We start from the raw sequence: 14,917 nt of genomic DNA, 5'->3' as shown, positions 1-14,917 counted from the left end.
TTCTTTATCTTGCAGAACACACAAGGCTGAAGCTCCGTGGGGCAGGTTTCCTGACCAGTGACAAGACAGGATTTAGTTCTTTACAAAACCCCCCCTGTAGCTGGAAGGAGAAATGTGGTGCCCAGCAGAGCACTGGGACAGGCCCACTGTCCCTGAAGGGTCCAGCAGGGCTGGGACACAACTGCACTGCAGGCAAAAGAGCTTCATTATTCTGCTCCTCAGGAGCCAGACGAACATGGTGCCAGCTTTCACAACCAAAAAGGCTTTTTTTTGCAAACATTATAGGAACTTCAAAGCAGACCAAGTTTTTGTTTCACCTACATGAGCAGGCTCCTGACCAGAAAAAGCATCTGAAGATTTTTAGTTATAAGACAAACTGGAAAACTCAAGCTTAAAGGAGAGTTGGCAAATTCAGCAGCAATTCAAGCAATGAACTCAATGCAAATGAGACAGAAAGGATCAGACTTTCCAAAGACTAAAGAGCACAACGTGCATGGCTGGCCTGCATGTCTTTTCTATTTTTGTTTAACAAATCTGAATTGAGCATTGTGCTTAAATATTCAGAAGCAGGAGCACCCCCTAAAATCTGAAGCAACAGCAAAGGTGCATTTTAAAGATTCCTAAAGCATGTTGTAGGCCTCTAGTGCTCTGAGCCCCAGAATGCCCTCCCTGGCTCCTGCTGAGGGCTGAGAGCAGGAATTCCTGAGGAGGGTGAGTGCACACCCACATGCAGCCTCTCCTGCAGAAGGAATCACTGGCACAGTCCAAAGCAGCTCAGCTTTTACAGTGGGCTCCCAAACAGGAGCAGTAGCAGGGGCTGCTGCTGGAGCCACCCTGCAGGGAAACTCCAGAGCTCTCTCTCCTCCAGAGAGATGCAGCAGCAAGCACAGAGGTGTGTGTGTGTATTTTTAGAATTTCCTTTCTCTCAAGCTTAATCCAGAGCTTGGACAGACAAACTGAATCCCAAGAGGCTCAGCGCACTCCCAGTCTCACCCACTCCCACTTTACCAAAGCACTTTTATCCTGCACAGCCAGAGAACGGGGGGGATTTGGCAGTTTGGACCAGCCTGGCCCCCAGCAAGTGCCACAGACCCTCCTGCTCACACAGCCCTGCTCAAACCAGGCCTGGCCTCACCTGGAGATGGGGGCTGGATCTTGGTCTGGGATTTCTTGGAGTCAGCAGCTGCGAAGATGTCGGGCGGGGGATCCTCGCCGCGCTCGATCTTGCACTCGAAGGCGTACAGACACTGGATGTACTGCTTCTTCAGGGAGCTGGCTGCGCTGCTCGACGTGCCCACGTTCAGGTTGGTGGCCAGCTCGCGCCACTTCTTGTTCTTGTTGACCTGCACGAGCAAACAGGAGGCTCTGAACTCCAAATCCCAGCTGTACCCCCTCCCAGAGGAGACATCAACCCTTCCCAGCTCACACAAAGGGTGCACTGAGGGCCAAGCAGAGCAACCCCAAAACCACTGAACTCCCTTCTTCACCTACAGGAAACTTTTCACATTTCCAGGGACAGATTGCAAATCAAATTAGGCACGAGGTCAGCTGACAGCCAGACGCAAAAACAAAGGCAGTGTCACCAATCTTTGCACTGGGCAAGCAGAAAAAAGGGCTTGGATTGGATCTGGCCACAGACTGTTCTCACCCAGACAAAGGAGGAGCAGACATCTGGCTCCCTTAAAGGGTGCTGGGTTTTATTTACAGAAATAAAACAGATAAAATGTTAAGGCTAAATGGAAATGCATGGCTCACATCTGGCCCCAGAGCTGATCTTTGTGCTGGGGTCACTGACCTGAGTCAATCCCCCGATCTCCTTGACAGAGATGTAGAGCCTGTACAGGTCCAGGGGCTTCCTGCCCACGGCTGGCAGGTTGGTCATGCCCATGGCCTTCTCCTCGGTGAAGGCCAGGTATCGATCCACCCACAGCTTCCTCTCGGGCTCCCCTCCCAGCTCGTACAGCTTGGTGATCTTCTCGTTGGTCGTGGTAGAGGAACTGGACTTCTAGGAGAAGGAAAGAGAGATCAGGACTGAGTGGCACCACAGCAGCTCCTCCATGTCCCAGGGGGCATCCGGCCCTGTCTCCTGTGTCCTTCACCACCTGGAGTGGAGGCAGATGGCTCTGGCACTCCAAATCCTTACTTAAGAATGATCTCCTGAACTAGAGGTGTTCCTCAAAACTGGTATGTTCCAAGTGAACCCCAGACCCAGAACTGAGTGTGTTCATGGCACATGAGATTCCTTCACAGCACAGACCAGCCCTGATTTGTGGCTAAGAACATTCAACTCCTCTTTTGCCATAAATAAGAGAGGCAGATGCCAGAACACAGGAGCAGAAGTGAGAGATCTCCTGGATCTTCTTGCTACTGGCACAGGGATCAAACCTGCTGAGCATTTGTTTTCCTTCAGGTAGCAAAGAAGGAGACCAGGGGCTCAGAAACTGCTTTTCTGGTGGTTCTTTTGAAACTGGTAGCAGCAATGCAAAGAAAAACACTCCCTGAAGAACTTGTTTGCCTCCCTCTTCTGGCTTTGATACAGGATTAGTGAGAGGTCTGTTTGTGAAACAACTGCAACACTTTAGTTACCACGTCCCAGCTGAGAGCTGCCTCGCTCCAGGCCCACTCCACCAACAAACTCAGGTTTGTTTATGCTGCTTTTGGCAGTTTCACCGTGGCAGGTAATAATTCCTAATACTGAATTTGTTTTCCAGGTGAAATCCATGTGTCCCACAGGACTGGGAACCGTTCCCCTCCACTGTTCAATCCAACACAACACATGGCTTTATTTCCCTGGATGCTGAGGAGGATGGGAGTCAATAAAAACAAAACCCAGAACGTTTTACCTTTGACTTGGATTCTGCTTTGGGCGTCCCATCTGCCTTGTTGTTCATTTTAGTTGCAGGTGTTAATTTGACATCCCCGAGTCCCATCATTTCAGGGCTGGCTGCCATCCCTGGGAAGTTAAAGGAATCTTTAACACTGATTCTCCTTCCATGCAATGACATCAGTGAGGTCCTAAAGCTCTGGCTTACCTGCAGAGTTGTTGGCCATGTTGCCCCCCATGGGGTAGGGGGGGCCCTGGGGGTTCATCATGCCAGCCATGCTGTTAATTCCCTGCCCATAAGGAGGCCCAGTGCCCATCATTCCCCCCTGGTTCATGTTGGGATAACCAGGAGGCCTGGAGGAGGAAGAAACACACAATTACTCCACATACTAGGCACTAGGATATTGCCTTCTGACAAAGCAGCTTTGCTAAAAGAAACTTTAAAAGGACAAGGAGGAGTGACTTGCCCCAAACCAAGAACAAAGATCAGGTGCTCTTGTAAAGCTCAGTGCCCAGAGCCCAAGCCACATTCTCAAGAGAAAAGGGGATGCAAACCCTTTGGAAAGTGGGAGGTCTGAACATTTTCATCTTGTTCTCCTAGATCCACAAACTGAGCCTCATTTCAGTTGTGAAATTGCCTTTAACCTGCAGACTCTGCAGCCCTGGGCAGTGTAGTGAGAATACAGGATTTAGAATGGTGGAATGTCCTGGGCTGGAAGCATTGTTTTCCATGTACTGTGGCTCAAACTTCTTCCTCAAAGGGACAGGCTTGGGTGCCTTTATAGGGGTTTGGGAACTTGAGCCTTGGCAGGCACAGGTAAAAGCAGGAGGCTGCAGGAGCAGCCCTCAGGTGAAGATAAAGAGCAGGGTCCAGTCAGACAACAAATAATCCACCACTTCTGGGGGAACCCAATTTAAGAGCACGTTCATGGCTCCCCTGGCATTCTGGTAGGCCACACACACCTACTCTGAAATGGGCAATAAAGGGGAAAACTACCACAGAAAACAGTGCAAAGTTCAGAGCTGAATTCCAGCTCCTTTCCCACAGCTGCTCATCAAGGCCCTAAAAGGAAGAAGTTCCTCACAGTGGACAAGCAATGCCTTGGATCACACACACAGCTGGGTGGCTGCTGGGTTTAGGGGCTGGAGCACAGGGACAGCATCTCCAAGTCACCCAGGGAACAGAGAGCACCAGAAAGCAAAATGCAAAAACAATTAAAGGGATCTCAGAGTTAAATAATTCCCTTGTGAGCATTAAAAACTCCCTAAGTATGTAATAAATGATGTATAGAGGGCTGGAATGGTTTGGGCTGGACAGACCCTAAAGATCACCCCCTGTTCAACCCTCACCATGGGCAGGGACACCTTCCACTATCCCAGGCTGCTCCAGGCTGTGTCCAACCTGGCCTTGGGCACTGCCAGGGATGGGGGAACCACAGCTGCTCTGGGCATTCCAACACACACACGGCTCCTCCAGGGTTCACTCTCTTTCTTTTTTAACACTTCCCTTGGAAATCAAACGTCCATGAAGGACAAACCTCCACAGAGGGCAGAAACCTCCAGGAACCTCTGTGAGCATTCCCCCAATCGCCCCCAGCGCCGTGCAGCGCGGTGTGCCAGGCTCTGCCCGGCGCCGTGCAGCGCGGTGTGCCAGGCTCTGCCCGGCGCCGTGCAGCGCGGTGCGCCAGCCCCGTGCCAGCCGTGCCCCCCTACCTGTTCTGGATGGAGTTGGCAGCGGCGTGCATGGCGGCGGCGGCCGCCTCCTGCGCCTTGCGGTTCATGCCGGCGGGCGGGGGGCACATCCCGCTGCCCACCTGCGGGGGCATGTTGGCCATGTTGGGCCCGTAGGGCCGGCTGCCCATGGCCCCGTGGCCCATCCTGCCCGGGGGCAGCCCGCTGTACGGGGGCACGCCGCTCTGGCCGTGCATCTGGCTGCCCGCCCCCATGGGGTTCATGCTGCCCCCCATGCCCGGGCTGGGGTAGTTGGCGTTGGACATGGCGTTGTAGTTTGGCTGCCTGGGGTACCCTCCTGGGGAGAGAGCACAGGGGAACACGGCGTCACTCGCCCCGTTCCGTTCGTGAATCACCACAGAAATCCTCTATCGGCAAATATTTAAAGATCACTAACAGAGATGAGGGGGAGTGTTCACACCTCAACACAAAGTCAAAGTACTTGGATATAAGCCACGTAAAATGTGTTTTGACACAGCCAAGTAACAACATCGATTCAGAAGCTGCCTGAAACTCTCCCAAACCTCAGCCCAGCACAGAGAGCTAAATGGCCCAGGACAGGATGGAAAATCCCACATTAACCCTTCCCAAAACAGGCATCATCTTCCTCTCCAAAGAGAGCCATCCCTTTGGCACAATTACATGGGAGGCACAACCTGCTTATTCCTAAATAAGTTGGAAGAATCCTACTTTTAGAAGTACAGCTATCCCTGAAAGCAACATATCCCATCAATCTCAACAGGAGCAATGCTCTGGTTGGTATCACCCACAGTTTAAGAGGGGACAAATCAAAACATTTATCATGGAATCATGGAGTGGGTTTGGAAGGACCTTGAAGATCATCCCATGGGCAGGGCCACCTTCCACTATCCCAGCTTGCTCCAACCAGGCCATGAACACTTTCAGGGATGGGGCAGCCACAGCTTTTCTGGGCAACCTGGGGCCCCAACAGGACATGAGGACAGAGAGAGGCCTTTGCTGGCCCCGTTCCCACCTTGAGGTCCGTACTGGCCGCCCTGGGGTCCGTAGCTCCCCATGGAGTTCTGCTGGTAGGGCCCCATGCCGGCGTGCATCTGTGCTCCCGAGGACTGCCGGGGGGATAAGGCTGAGCCGGGCTGGGGGGAGCTGTACTGGGGCATCTGGGGGTTCCTCTGCATGTACCCTGCACACCAGGAGGGAAAACAGCGTTAGTGCAAAGCATCCCGAGCTGCCAGTGCACACACGTGTGCCAGGGAACAGCCCCCAGCACCGACAGAATCCTTCCAGCAGCAGCCTGCACACATTTTAGTGGCTGCATTAAGGAGCCTGTGTTATCTGAGCAGATAACAGATCCAATTTCCTGTTTTAGTCAGGAAAAAAAACCCTTAGTGTCACAGCAGAAGCCAGTACAGCTCTGCAAATCCTTGGGGCTTCTTGTTCTTGGTTTTTCTTCACTTGTTTCTTTTCTCAGGGTGACAACTCTATACCTTCAGCCAGGAGAGCTGAAATTTTACATTCATTTTTCCCCCCAAAATTTTACTCTCTCAAAGTGCAAAGGCACACAATATTGCTGTGAGCACCCCTTGTTTTGAAGCTTAAAGCATGTTAAAAAGCCAGAGAAAACATCTTAGAAGCCAAAGCACCAGTTTGGAAGGAACATTCAGAGGCCAAACAGCCACCAAGAGCTGAATTTACTGCAAGGCGCCCCAACACTTCAGCCTGTATTCCTGGGGCAGCTTTCCAGTGCTCAGCCCCCTGAAGCCAGGTGCCCAGGGCAGGGAGCTGGAGGCAGCAGGGTGGGACCCACCTCGGTCCTGCGCGATGCTCGACTGGTTCATGGAGGGGTGCAGGATCGTGTCCGACTGGCCACTGGGAGGGCGGGGAGGCATCTGATTGCCTGGGCCACAAAAGGACACACACCATCAGCACAGACCCCCACACACCCAGCAGGCACAGCCCAGAGCCCCAGACGAGCCCAGGACAAGGGGAGAACAGCAGCAAGCGGTCACTCAGGCCGGAGCAAGGGCACTGCTGGCTCTCCAGCACCTCATCCACCCCAGAAACCTCTCACACACACCAAGGAGCTCAGAGGAGCTCAGTGAGCACCCAGGGCAGCTCTGGGCAGCACAATTCAGCCCCAGCAGAGCCAGGGTGAGAGGTTACCTGGGACTGCAGCAGGGGACAGGGGGCCGGAGCGGGACTGAGCAACGCTGGCTGGAGATCCAACTGGGGAGGGGGAGGGTCCTCTGATGCCTGGCAGGTGAGGAGAGGTATGTGGCGAGAAAGGAGACTGAGCTGGGTTACTCTGCTCTCCTTGGCTGCTGGAAATCCCTGATGTGCTTACTCCAGGGCTCAGGGCTCCTTCGGTCCCCATGGGCAGGTCATCTATGGAACCAGACAGGTCCTGCAGGGCACAGAAACACATCAGAAACCACAGAGCCACGGGGCTGCTCTCTCACACTGCTCAGGAGGAGCATCTGTCCCTGGGCATGCTGCACTCAGGAGTCAGTGAACTCTGTTTGCTGCTGGTACCAAAGGCTGCTGCCAGACATGTCCTATCCTGCTGCCAGCCTGAACCCAGGAGCTCCTGAGCTGGCTTGCTGCTGGCCCAAACAACCGGCTAATTTTCCTTTTAATTCAGTTCAGAGGTGGGAAGGTAAAGAATGCATCAACAGCACACGTAAAGCTGCAAACACAGGAGACAGTCCATGTGATCGTGGCTTGGAAGGGAAACGTGGCTCAGCCTCTGAAAGACAGAAAACTCCTGCCTCACCATAATTAATTCATAAACCTCCTATGAGGTGGGAAACTACTCACTTGAGATGGATAAAAACAAACTAAACAGAGATTTAAAAGAAAACCATAAAATACTCTTCAGGGTTCCCACTTCCCTTTCTTCAAAGACAGCAAAAATTAGCAGTTACTGCATCCACCTGTAAAGTTTAGCTTTTCTCAAAGGCAAGGCTAGAAAACACCCTTCCTCCTGCATGTATTCACCTTGCAGAAGAAAAGCACAAAAAGCCTAAGAGAGCTGAACCCTCCAATTGCCACAGCATCAAGAACCAGCTGGCAAGTGTGGAATGGGGCTAATTCCAAGGAGCTGATGTGCAGATCAGATCCAGCATGCCCAATTGTGCTGGCTGGCTGCTAACAAGGTGCATCAGCTGCTCAGGCTTGGCCTGCACTCAATGAGTCAGGAGAGCCCCAGCCAGAGGAAGTGGCAGCCTATTTGAACAGAAAGCTGGGAAGTTGTAACTATTCCAGGGATTAGATAAAATCGCTGCCAGAGGTTCAAAGGATCACGGCAGGTGAAGAAGTGGAGGCCAAAGCTTACCAGGACTTCACTTACCCCTCCTAAGTCTTCCAAAGCAATCAGCTCTGGATCAGAAGGGTTCTGGGTGAGCCCTGAGGGAATCCCAGGTCATTCTCCCTGCACAGAACTCAGCTGAGCAGCACAAGCAGAGCCAACCTCATTTAAACCCCACGGAGAAAGGCCGAGGCAGCTGATAAATCACCTGGCCAGCCTGGTTCCATTCCCACTGAGAGCACAGCTCCTGGTCCAGCAGCAGGGCAGGGAACGTGCTCCCAGCCCTGGCAGTGCACAGGGACCTGGAACAGACACTGCACTCATCAGCCTGGGGGAGCAGAGCCCCCAGACCCAACCCTGCCTGCCAGGGGTGTGCAAAGGCTCTGACAGCACAGCCAGGATGTGGAACTCAGGGAGAAGGGGAATTGTGGAGGAATAAAAGCCAACACGGTGACGCCCAAGCACCTCATCACCCCGTGGGACTGGGACATCCAGAGGGCAGAGCTGGGCCTCAGCACCACCTTCAGCTGCTCCAGGACAGCAATTTCCTCTGTTTTAATGGAATTTGAACAAAATGCTTCTAACAAATGCTGGCCAGCGTTACTTTGGAGCTGCAGAGCCCAGACACTTGGTGGGATGATTTAGTGCAGAGCGTGTCCTCCCTCCCCTTGCATTACTGCTCCTGTTGGAGAGCTCATTTCCTTCACCACAGTCTCTGAGGTGTATTTGCCTACTGCTCAAGTATTATCTTCCTGAGGGAAAAAAAAAAAGCTTTGTTTTATTTCAATGAAAGCTAAAAAACTGCAGAAAAAGCCTAAAAATAGTGTATGAGATCTCTTGCAATTTTCACTACTTTCCTATTGTAACATCAAAAGCATTGCTCCTTTATGCAGCTATTTGGGTGTTTTTCCCTGGACAACTTTGACAAATCCCACATTCCTACTGCAGAAACCATCTGAAGTGGGAGTAAAGAGACATTATTTCCAACATTTTGCATTAAAAAGCATCAACCAACACAAACAATCAAGAGCAAAACACTCCTCTCACTGAGATTTACTGCACCCAACTGCAGCCACTGATTCAAGACACACAAAGAGATTTCTCCCAGAGCCCATGAAGGGATCACAATGTCCAGAAACCAGTTCAGTCCAGCCTACAACTGGATGGAAATACTGGCATGTCCCTTCAATACATGAAGGTGGTTTTACTTTGAATCACCAAATATCTGAAAGACATAAAATGAAGGAACGTTAAAAACGGTTTGAAAATTAACTCCTAAGAAGCAGATAACAATCTGCAGAGCTCATGCCTTTCACCTTGCCTGTGCATCAGTGCTTTAGTACTCAAGGCATTTAAAAACATCCCATTTTAATGAAGCAGGTGGGTCCTGGGTGGCTGTGCCCCATTGCTGACACACCAGGAGGGACCCCCAGAGGGACCCCCAGAGCTACAGCTGTGCATCAGGCTCCCAGATTATCAGTTTCAATGAGTTGGAAGTGAAATACACATCCCCCTTTCCCAGCATTGGGACATGAGCTGAAACAGGACCGTGAAAATTGAGTAACTCCTGAAGTGACTTTCACCTCCAAAGATAAGTAAGTTTTATGAATTCCAACAATAAAGTAATTTCCCACCAAAGAAGGGTTCTGCCAGCACAGCAGCATTTTCTGAGTGTGTTATTCAGCAGGACTGTGCTGCTCAGAAGGGAAACTCCTGCAAGGGGAAGGAGAAAACATGGACTGGAGTGTCTGAGCCCCAGCAGCTCATCAGGGGGCAGCTGGTTTCCTCCCATCAAATTCCCTCTCAGGATGTCAAGCACCAGGGCACCAGGGGTTAATTAAACCTGAAAGACACCTCCAGCTCTGCCACCCCCAAAGCAGGGGAAAAGGAAATCCCTGCATCTCCCCACAGCCTGTTAGCAGAGAACCTTTAAAACCAACGAAACCTGATGGAAATAATGGAGCCCTGCTGCCGTCAGGGGGTTCTGGACGCAGCCCAAGAGCAGAGGGCCTGCGAGGTTTTATTTGCCTCCCACGAGCACCAGGAGCAGCCCTGGGAAGGCACAGCAGCAGCACAAGGGCTCTCCCCTCTCCCACAGCACAGCCGGGGAGCCCAGACAGGAGGTGAGGCTCAGCAGCAGCAGCTCTGCCAACTCAAGGAAACGTCAGGGTCTGGAGAATTTCCTCACGTGTTTCCAATGTGTTTTTTATGCATTTTATTGCTCATCTGCCATGCAGATCAAAAAACGCTGGAGGGATTCCAACTATTTCACACAGAATCTCACACTCCAGGCTGGCTGCAGCCCCAAAGCCTGAGTTTCTTCACTTGAAATACTGCCCAGTGTTATTTTGGGATGTGACCTGATAGCGGAAGCCCACGGGGACCCGGGGAGGGAGCGGTTCCAGCTGTGAGAGAGAGAGGATGCCCGAGCAGGGCCGGTGCCAGCGCGGGGCTGTCAGTGCTGCTGACAGCAGGAACCAGCACAGCACCTCCTGCTCACACACACAGACCCTGCTGCAGGGGCCAGGGCAGCTCAGCCTGCGCACAAATCCCTGCGAGTCCCGGCCTGGCAGCACAAGGAGCCGAGGGTTTGTGCTGCAAACAGCCGGGATTCTTTTATCTGGCAGCAGGAACCAGCACCCCTCTATCTGATACAGCCCATTTGTTAAACAAACAGAGAGATGAAACAGCCAGAAACGCTTAAGATCAAGGTAACAAAGTCCCAGAGGAGCAGAGAGACTGAGGCTCGGCTCCGACCCATCCCACTGACCTGGAGGAGCAGGAAGACTGACCAGAGAGCAGAAGGGATTCCTGAGCAGGGACTGCAGCCCGTCCCAGCCTCGGCCCTTCCACGTGGGAAGTGTGGGGGAACAGGGACTGATCTCACACCATCAGGTCGCCAGACAGCACTCAGGGAAATTATGGTCTGAGATGGGCATGTGCTGCAGTTTATAAATTCTGTAAGGCCAGTTGTTTCCATAGGATGCTCACAAGCAAGACCAGAGAACAATGGCTAAATTTATTCCCCAGTTCTTTCTGAAAGGGAAAAAGCCTCTTCCTTCCTTCTGATTGAAATACTCACTTTCTATTACAAGCTCCTTTTCTGTGCAGTTGCTTTTCCACTTACTCAAGAACTACCAACATTTAAAAATCACAAGCTTGTCCTTTCCTTCCCCTTTATTTCCACACCCAAAATACCTCAATCCTCTCTATCACAACAATCACACAGCTGACTGGCAGGATCTCCCTGCTATTTTGGGGACATGGATAGACTCGTTCCTCCTTTGGCAGTACAGACAAATCCTGCCTCTCATGCTCCAAAGAACACTTTCTCCTGGAGACTTCCCCATGCTCCACTCACAGCACCCCCACAAAGGAACCTGAGGTTTTCCCAGATGTGACAGGAGGGTCTGGAGAGGCCCTGCAGCCCCAGTGCCTTCCTGCTGTGCCTCTTCCAGGTTGCTCCCCCAGCATAAACCAGAAGCTGGAGCTTGGGAACAAGTTCAGCTCAGGTAAAAACCCAGCTGATGCTTGTCATCCAGAGAGATTTCTCATCCAGTGTCCCCAAAGCTGACAAATCAAGAGTCAGAACAGAGATTTTCCAAGTCTTGTCCTATCCCAAAAACATGCAGCTTGTGCCAGGGATGGCATGATTCCCCTCACTCTGCTCTTCCACCACCAGTCACTGTGGAGAGGAACACGAGTCCGTCTTCCCAGCACCAAAAGCACCTTCAGGATCCTTCCTGGTGTGGGCGTGCGCTGGACAAGACACAAAGGGGACGCCCTCCTTCAAAATGGGACAAGCCCAGCAGTCAGAAGGAACAAAGGGATTTATTTGCAATGAAATCACTGGGATTGGCCCCTTGGATATGTCCCTGGAAGTTCCATCTCTGATCTGAGCAGGGATGACATGAGAGCAACAAGAACTGAGTTCAGCAGGAGAAAAAACATCGAGTTTGGTACCAAACTGAGTGAGCCACAAGGACCTGGAGCCCTCACGTGCCACTCACCCATCCCCACAGTCCTTACAGAGAGGAAGGAAGTGCTAGACTTTACTACTTCAAGGGGAAAACACCTGCCCACTAAAACAAACAGCAGCAAGGCTTCAGCAAGGCTCTGCTGCAGAGTCCATATTCCCTTCCCTTCCAAGGAGTTCCAGCTCCTCTCAGGCAGCAGCGCTGGCAATTACAAACCTAAGATGGGGACTGGAACATGCCAGAGAGATTCGTGCAGTTTCCTTGCTCAAAAAAGAAGCTGAAAAGCTCATTCTTCCAGGCTGGCTTCAGACAAACTGGGAGAAGCTGCTGGCTCGAGCTGCACTGCAGGGAAGGGAGGCTGGCAGGAGGAGGGGCTCGGTGCCACACGAGGAATTTTACTCTGATTGCAAAAATAAGCTGCTGCTCTAATCCAGCTCAGGAGAGGTGGGTGAGGGTGGTGGGCTGGCAGGGACCAGGCTGGGGATGGAGCAGGAGCAGGGCAGGGGAAGGAAGGGCTGCTGGCTGTGCCACATTCCTGCACCGGAGCCTTGCGGAACAGCTACCGCAGCAGCCATTGATTTTTCAGAGGTCGATACTCCACTCCCACAGATCTCCTCGGCAGGAGCTTTAATCACATCTCCTGCTCCTTCCCCGTGCCACCCCTCCTTCTCTTCCCCCTCCAAATAAAATAAAATAAAATAAAATATAATAAAATATATTAAAAAAAAGGGTAGGGCGAGGGGGCTTTCCTCCCGCTCCGAGCATGGAGCAGGCGAGCAAATCTCATCTTCCCCGTCTTTGGAGAGCAGAGATTCAGAGCTGTGGTTGCAGCACAAAGTGGAGAAGGAGCACCATGATTCATCCACAGAACAAGATGTCGCTGGAGGGAGAAGCGCCGTGTGGAAGGGCAGCATTCCCACCCGGGCTCTTCCACAGGACCCTGCGAGGTGCAGCAGCAAAACCCCACACAGGAGCTCCCACTTAACCCTTTGGAGGCTGCTCAGCTGACAAAAAGGACTCCCAGCTTTACACAAAGGTTGGTACCACATCAAACATCCAAAGCAGCACAAAAATGCCGAATTTTCCCAGCCAGGGTGGTGTCACTTCAGCTGTCCCAGAAGCTGTCCCATCCATCAGCACAGAAGGGTGACACCTCCAGCCCCCACAGCAACTCTGACCCCAAAATAAGCTCAGGAAAGAGGCAGGAGGATCTGGGCACAGGAGGAAGCAACATGGCAGCAGCACCAGGGGATGCTCTCCCTGATTTCTGGCAGGTCTGGGGATGCAGGGATCTCCAAGCCATCAGTGGGAAAGGAGGTGCAGGAGGGAGATGAGTGCAGGCCTCAGCTGACAGACCTGCCTATTCACAGAGCTTTTGTTTTCCTTCCACATCTCCTCATCCAAGTCTGAAGATGAGCCCCAGCTCCCAGAGAATCCAGGATCAGAAGGAGGCAGGAAGCTCCCCTTGCACTGCCAGACATGAGGATATTCCCATTGCCCAGCTTCTCTGGAAGGCACTTTCCAGGCTCATGTTCCACACACTGACACTCCAGAGCATTTAGTCATCCCAGCATGTGACTGCGCCACCTTGCCAACCTCCCCAGCCACGGTGGGCAAAGGGAAGCAGCAAAGGCAAGAGGCTGAAATTATTACAAAATTTAGAAGGCCCCGGTTCAGGCAATACTTTGGACTTTAAGATAAATCAGCTTTTAGTATTCTCATCAGCCTCTGAAACAATTAACAGTGACAGAATCAATTTCTAAAAAAGCAGGAGGAAGATTTTAGGACAGAACAAGATTTATAAGGTCTCAGGCATCTGCAAGTGTGGTGAATCCAGTGGTTCCTCCCCTGGAAGTTGTCCCTGCCTGTGGCAGGGCGTTGGAACCAAATGACCTTTAGGGTCCTTCCCAACCCAACCCAGTCTGTGATCCTGGATGGATTCTAAGAGACAGCTGGAGGCTGCAGCTCCTTCCAAAACTCCCTGGAGCCTGTGGGAAGGGTTTGGCCCCTTGGCACTGGGGCATCATCCCCAGAGCTGTCTGCAGTGCCACCCCAGGCCTGGGTGCTGCTCTGGGTGGGATGGGGAGGCTGAGACACGTTTGGAGGGAATCACGGAACTGCTCCTGGCCCAGGGCAGTGAGCAGCACAGGAAGAGGCACCATATCCATGGAAACCTGGCCCAGGCCAGGCTGCCCTCGGGGTCAGGGCGCCAGAACAGTCCATGCCTGGAGATGTCACTTCTTGTCCTTTCAGGAAATTAAACCTTTTTTTTCCCTTTCCCTTAATAGAAGCTTCTTCTTTCCAGATTCAAAACTGCAATAAAAACCAATCCTACACCTCCTCCAGTTCCCAGGGCTGACTGGGATCCTGGTGTGACCCATCCCAGCCCATAGGAGCATCCCAAGCTTGGGCCCCTGCCGTGCCCCATACATGGGCACCACGTGGGAAGAGTTTTCCCCATGGTATTTATGATCCCACATGTCTCCAAGACAAGTCAATCCAGTGTGCCAGAAGCACAGTAAGAGGGAAATTGGAATGAGAGCTCAGGTGTGGAGGTGTTTGAAGCACCCCAGGGTTGAACACCCTCCAGAGGAGGGTCTCACCAGCACAGCCCCTCCCGCCCAGCACGGTGGGCTCCTGTCTGGCAGGGCTGATCTGCATGAAAAGGGAAGAGGGTGAGCATCAAATGTCAGACTCACAAGAGGATTCTGTACCTTTTAAAGGGTGTGCAGTGAGCCTAAAAGGCAGCAGCAGAGAGGAAGTGAAAGCCTGACTTGCCCAGCCTGCAGCCTGAGCTGCTGGGAGAGCAGGGGCTGGGAGAGCAGGGGCTGGGCAGAGCAGGGGCTGACCCTGCCCTGGGGAAGGGGCTCACCCTGCCCTGGGGAAGGGGCTCAGGGCCCATGGCACACAGCAATGTGAGCAGCAGAGCCCAGAGCACAGCCAGGCCCCCCGGCCGGGGCTGCCCACCCTGCAGCCCCTCCTGCCCAGCAGTGAGCGCTCACCCATGGCTGGCCCAGGGAGGGTCCCATGGGGGTCCCAGCTGTGCTGCCCAGAGCAGGGCGGGTGAGGGAAGGGCTGGGCTGTGGGGAATGCAGAGGC

General features: G+C 52.7%; 1 protein-coding gene across 2 annotated transcripts in view; it reads right to left on the bottom strand.

The window, feature by feature from the left end:
• Positions 1–14,917, bottom strand: part of ARID1A (AT-rich interaction domain 1A) — a 53,149-nt gene that overhangs the window by 9,788 nt on the left and 28,444 nt on the right. For both annotated transcript variants that reach the window (XM_058819633.1, XM_058819634.1), the window contains exons 5-12: positions 6,698–6,938; positions 6,342–6,431; positions 5,550–5,717; positions 4,538–4,853; positions 3,033–3,178; positions 2,844–2,953; positions 1,796–2,005; positions 1,136–1,343 (exon numbers count right to left, since the gene is read on the bottom strand). In XM_058819633.1, the coding sequence (XP_058675616.1) occupies positions 1,136–1,343; positions 1,796–2,005; positions 2,844–2,953; positions 3,033–3,178; positions 4,538–4,853; positions 5,550–5,717; positions 6,342–6,431; positions 6,698–6,938 (1,489 nt within the window). The remainder of the gene's footprint in view (positions 1–1,135; positions 1,344–1,795; positions 2,006–2,843; positions 2,954–3,032; positions 3,179–4,537; positions 4,854–5,549; positions 5,718–6,341; positions 6,432–6,697; positions 6,939–14,917) is intronic.

The sequence above is a fragment of the Ammospiza caudacuta genome, chromosome 25 (assembly GCF_027887145.1).
Source record: "Ammospiza caudacuta isolate bAmmCau1 chromosome 25, bAmmCau1.pri, whole genome shotgun sequence".
In the NCBI taxonomy this organism is placed as follows: Eukaryota; Metazoa; Chordata; class Aves; order Passeriformes; family Passerellidae; genus Ammospiza; species Ammospiza caudacuta.
The sequence above is the reverse complement of the archived record's forward strand: the minus strand, read 5'-3'. Positions and strand labels throughout refer to the sequence as shown.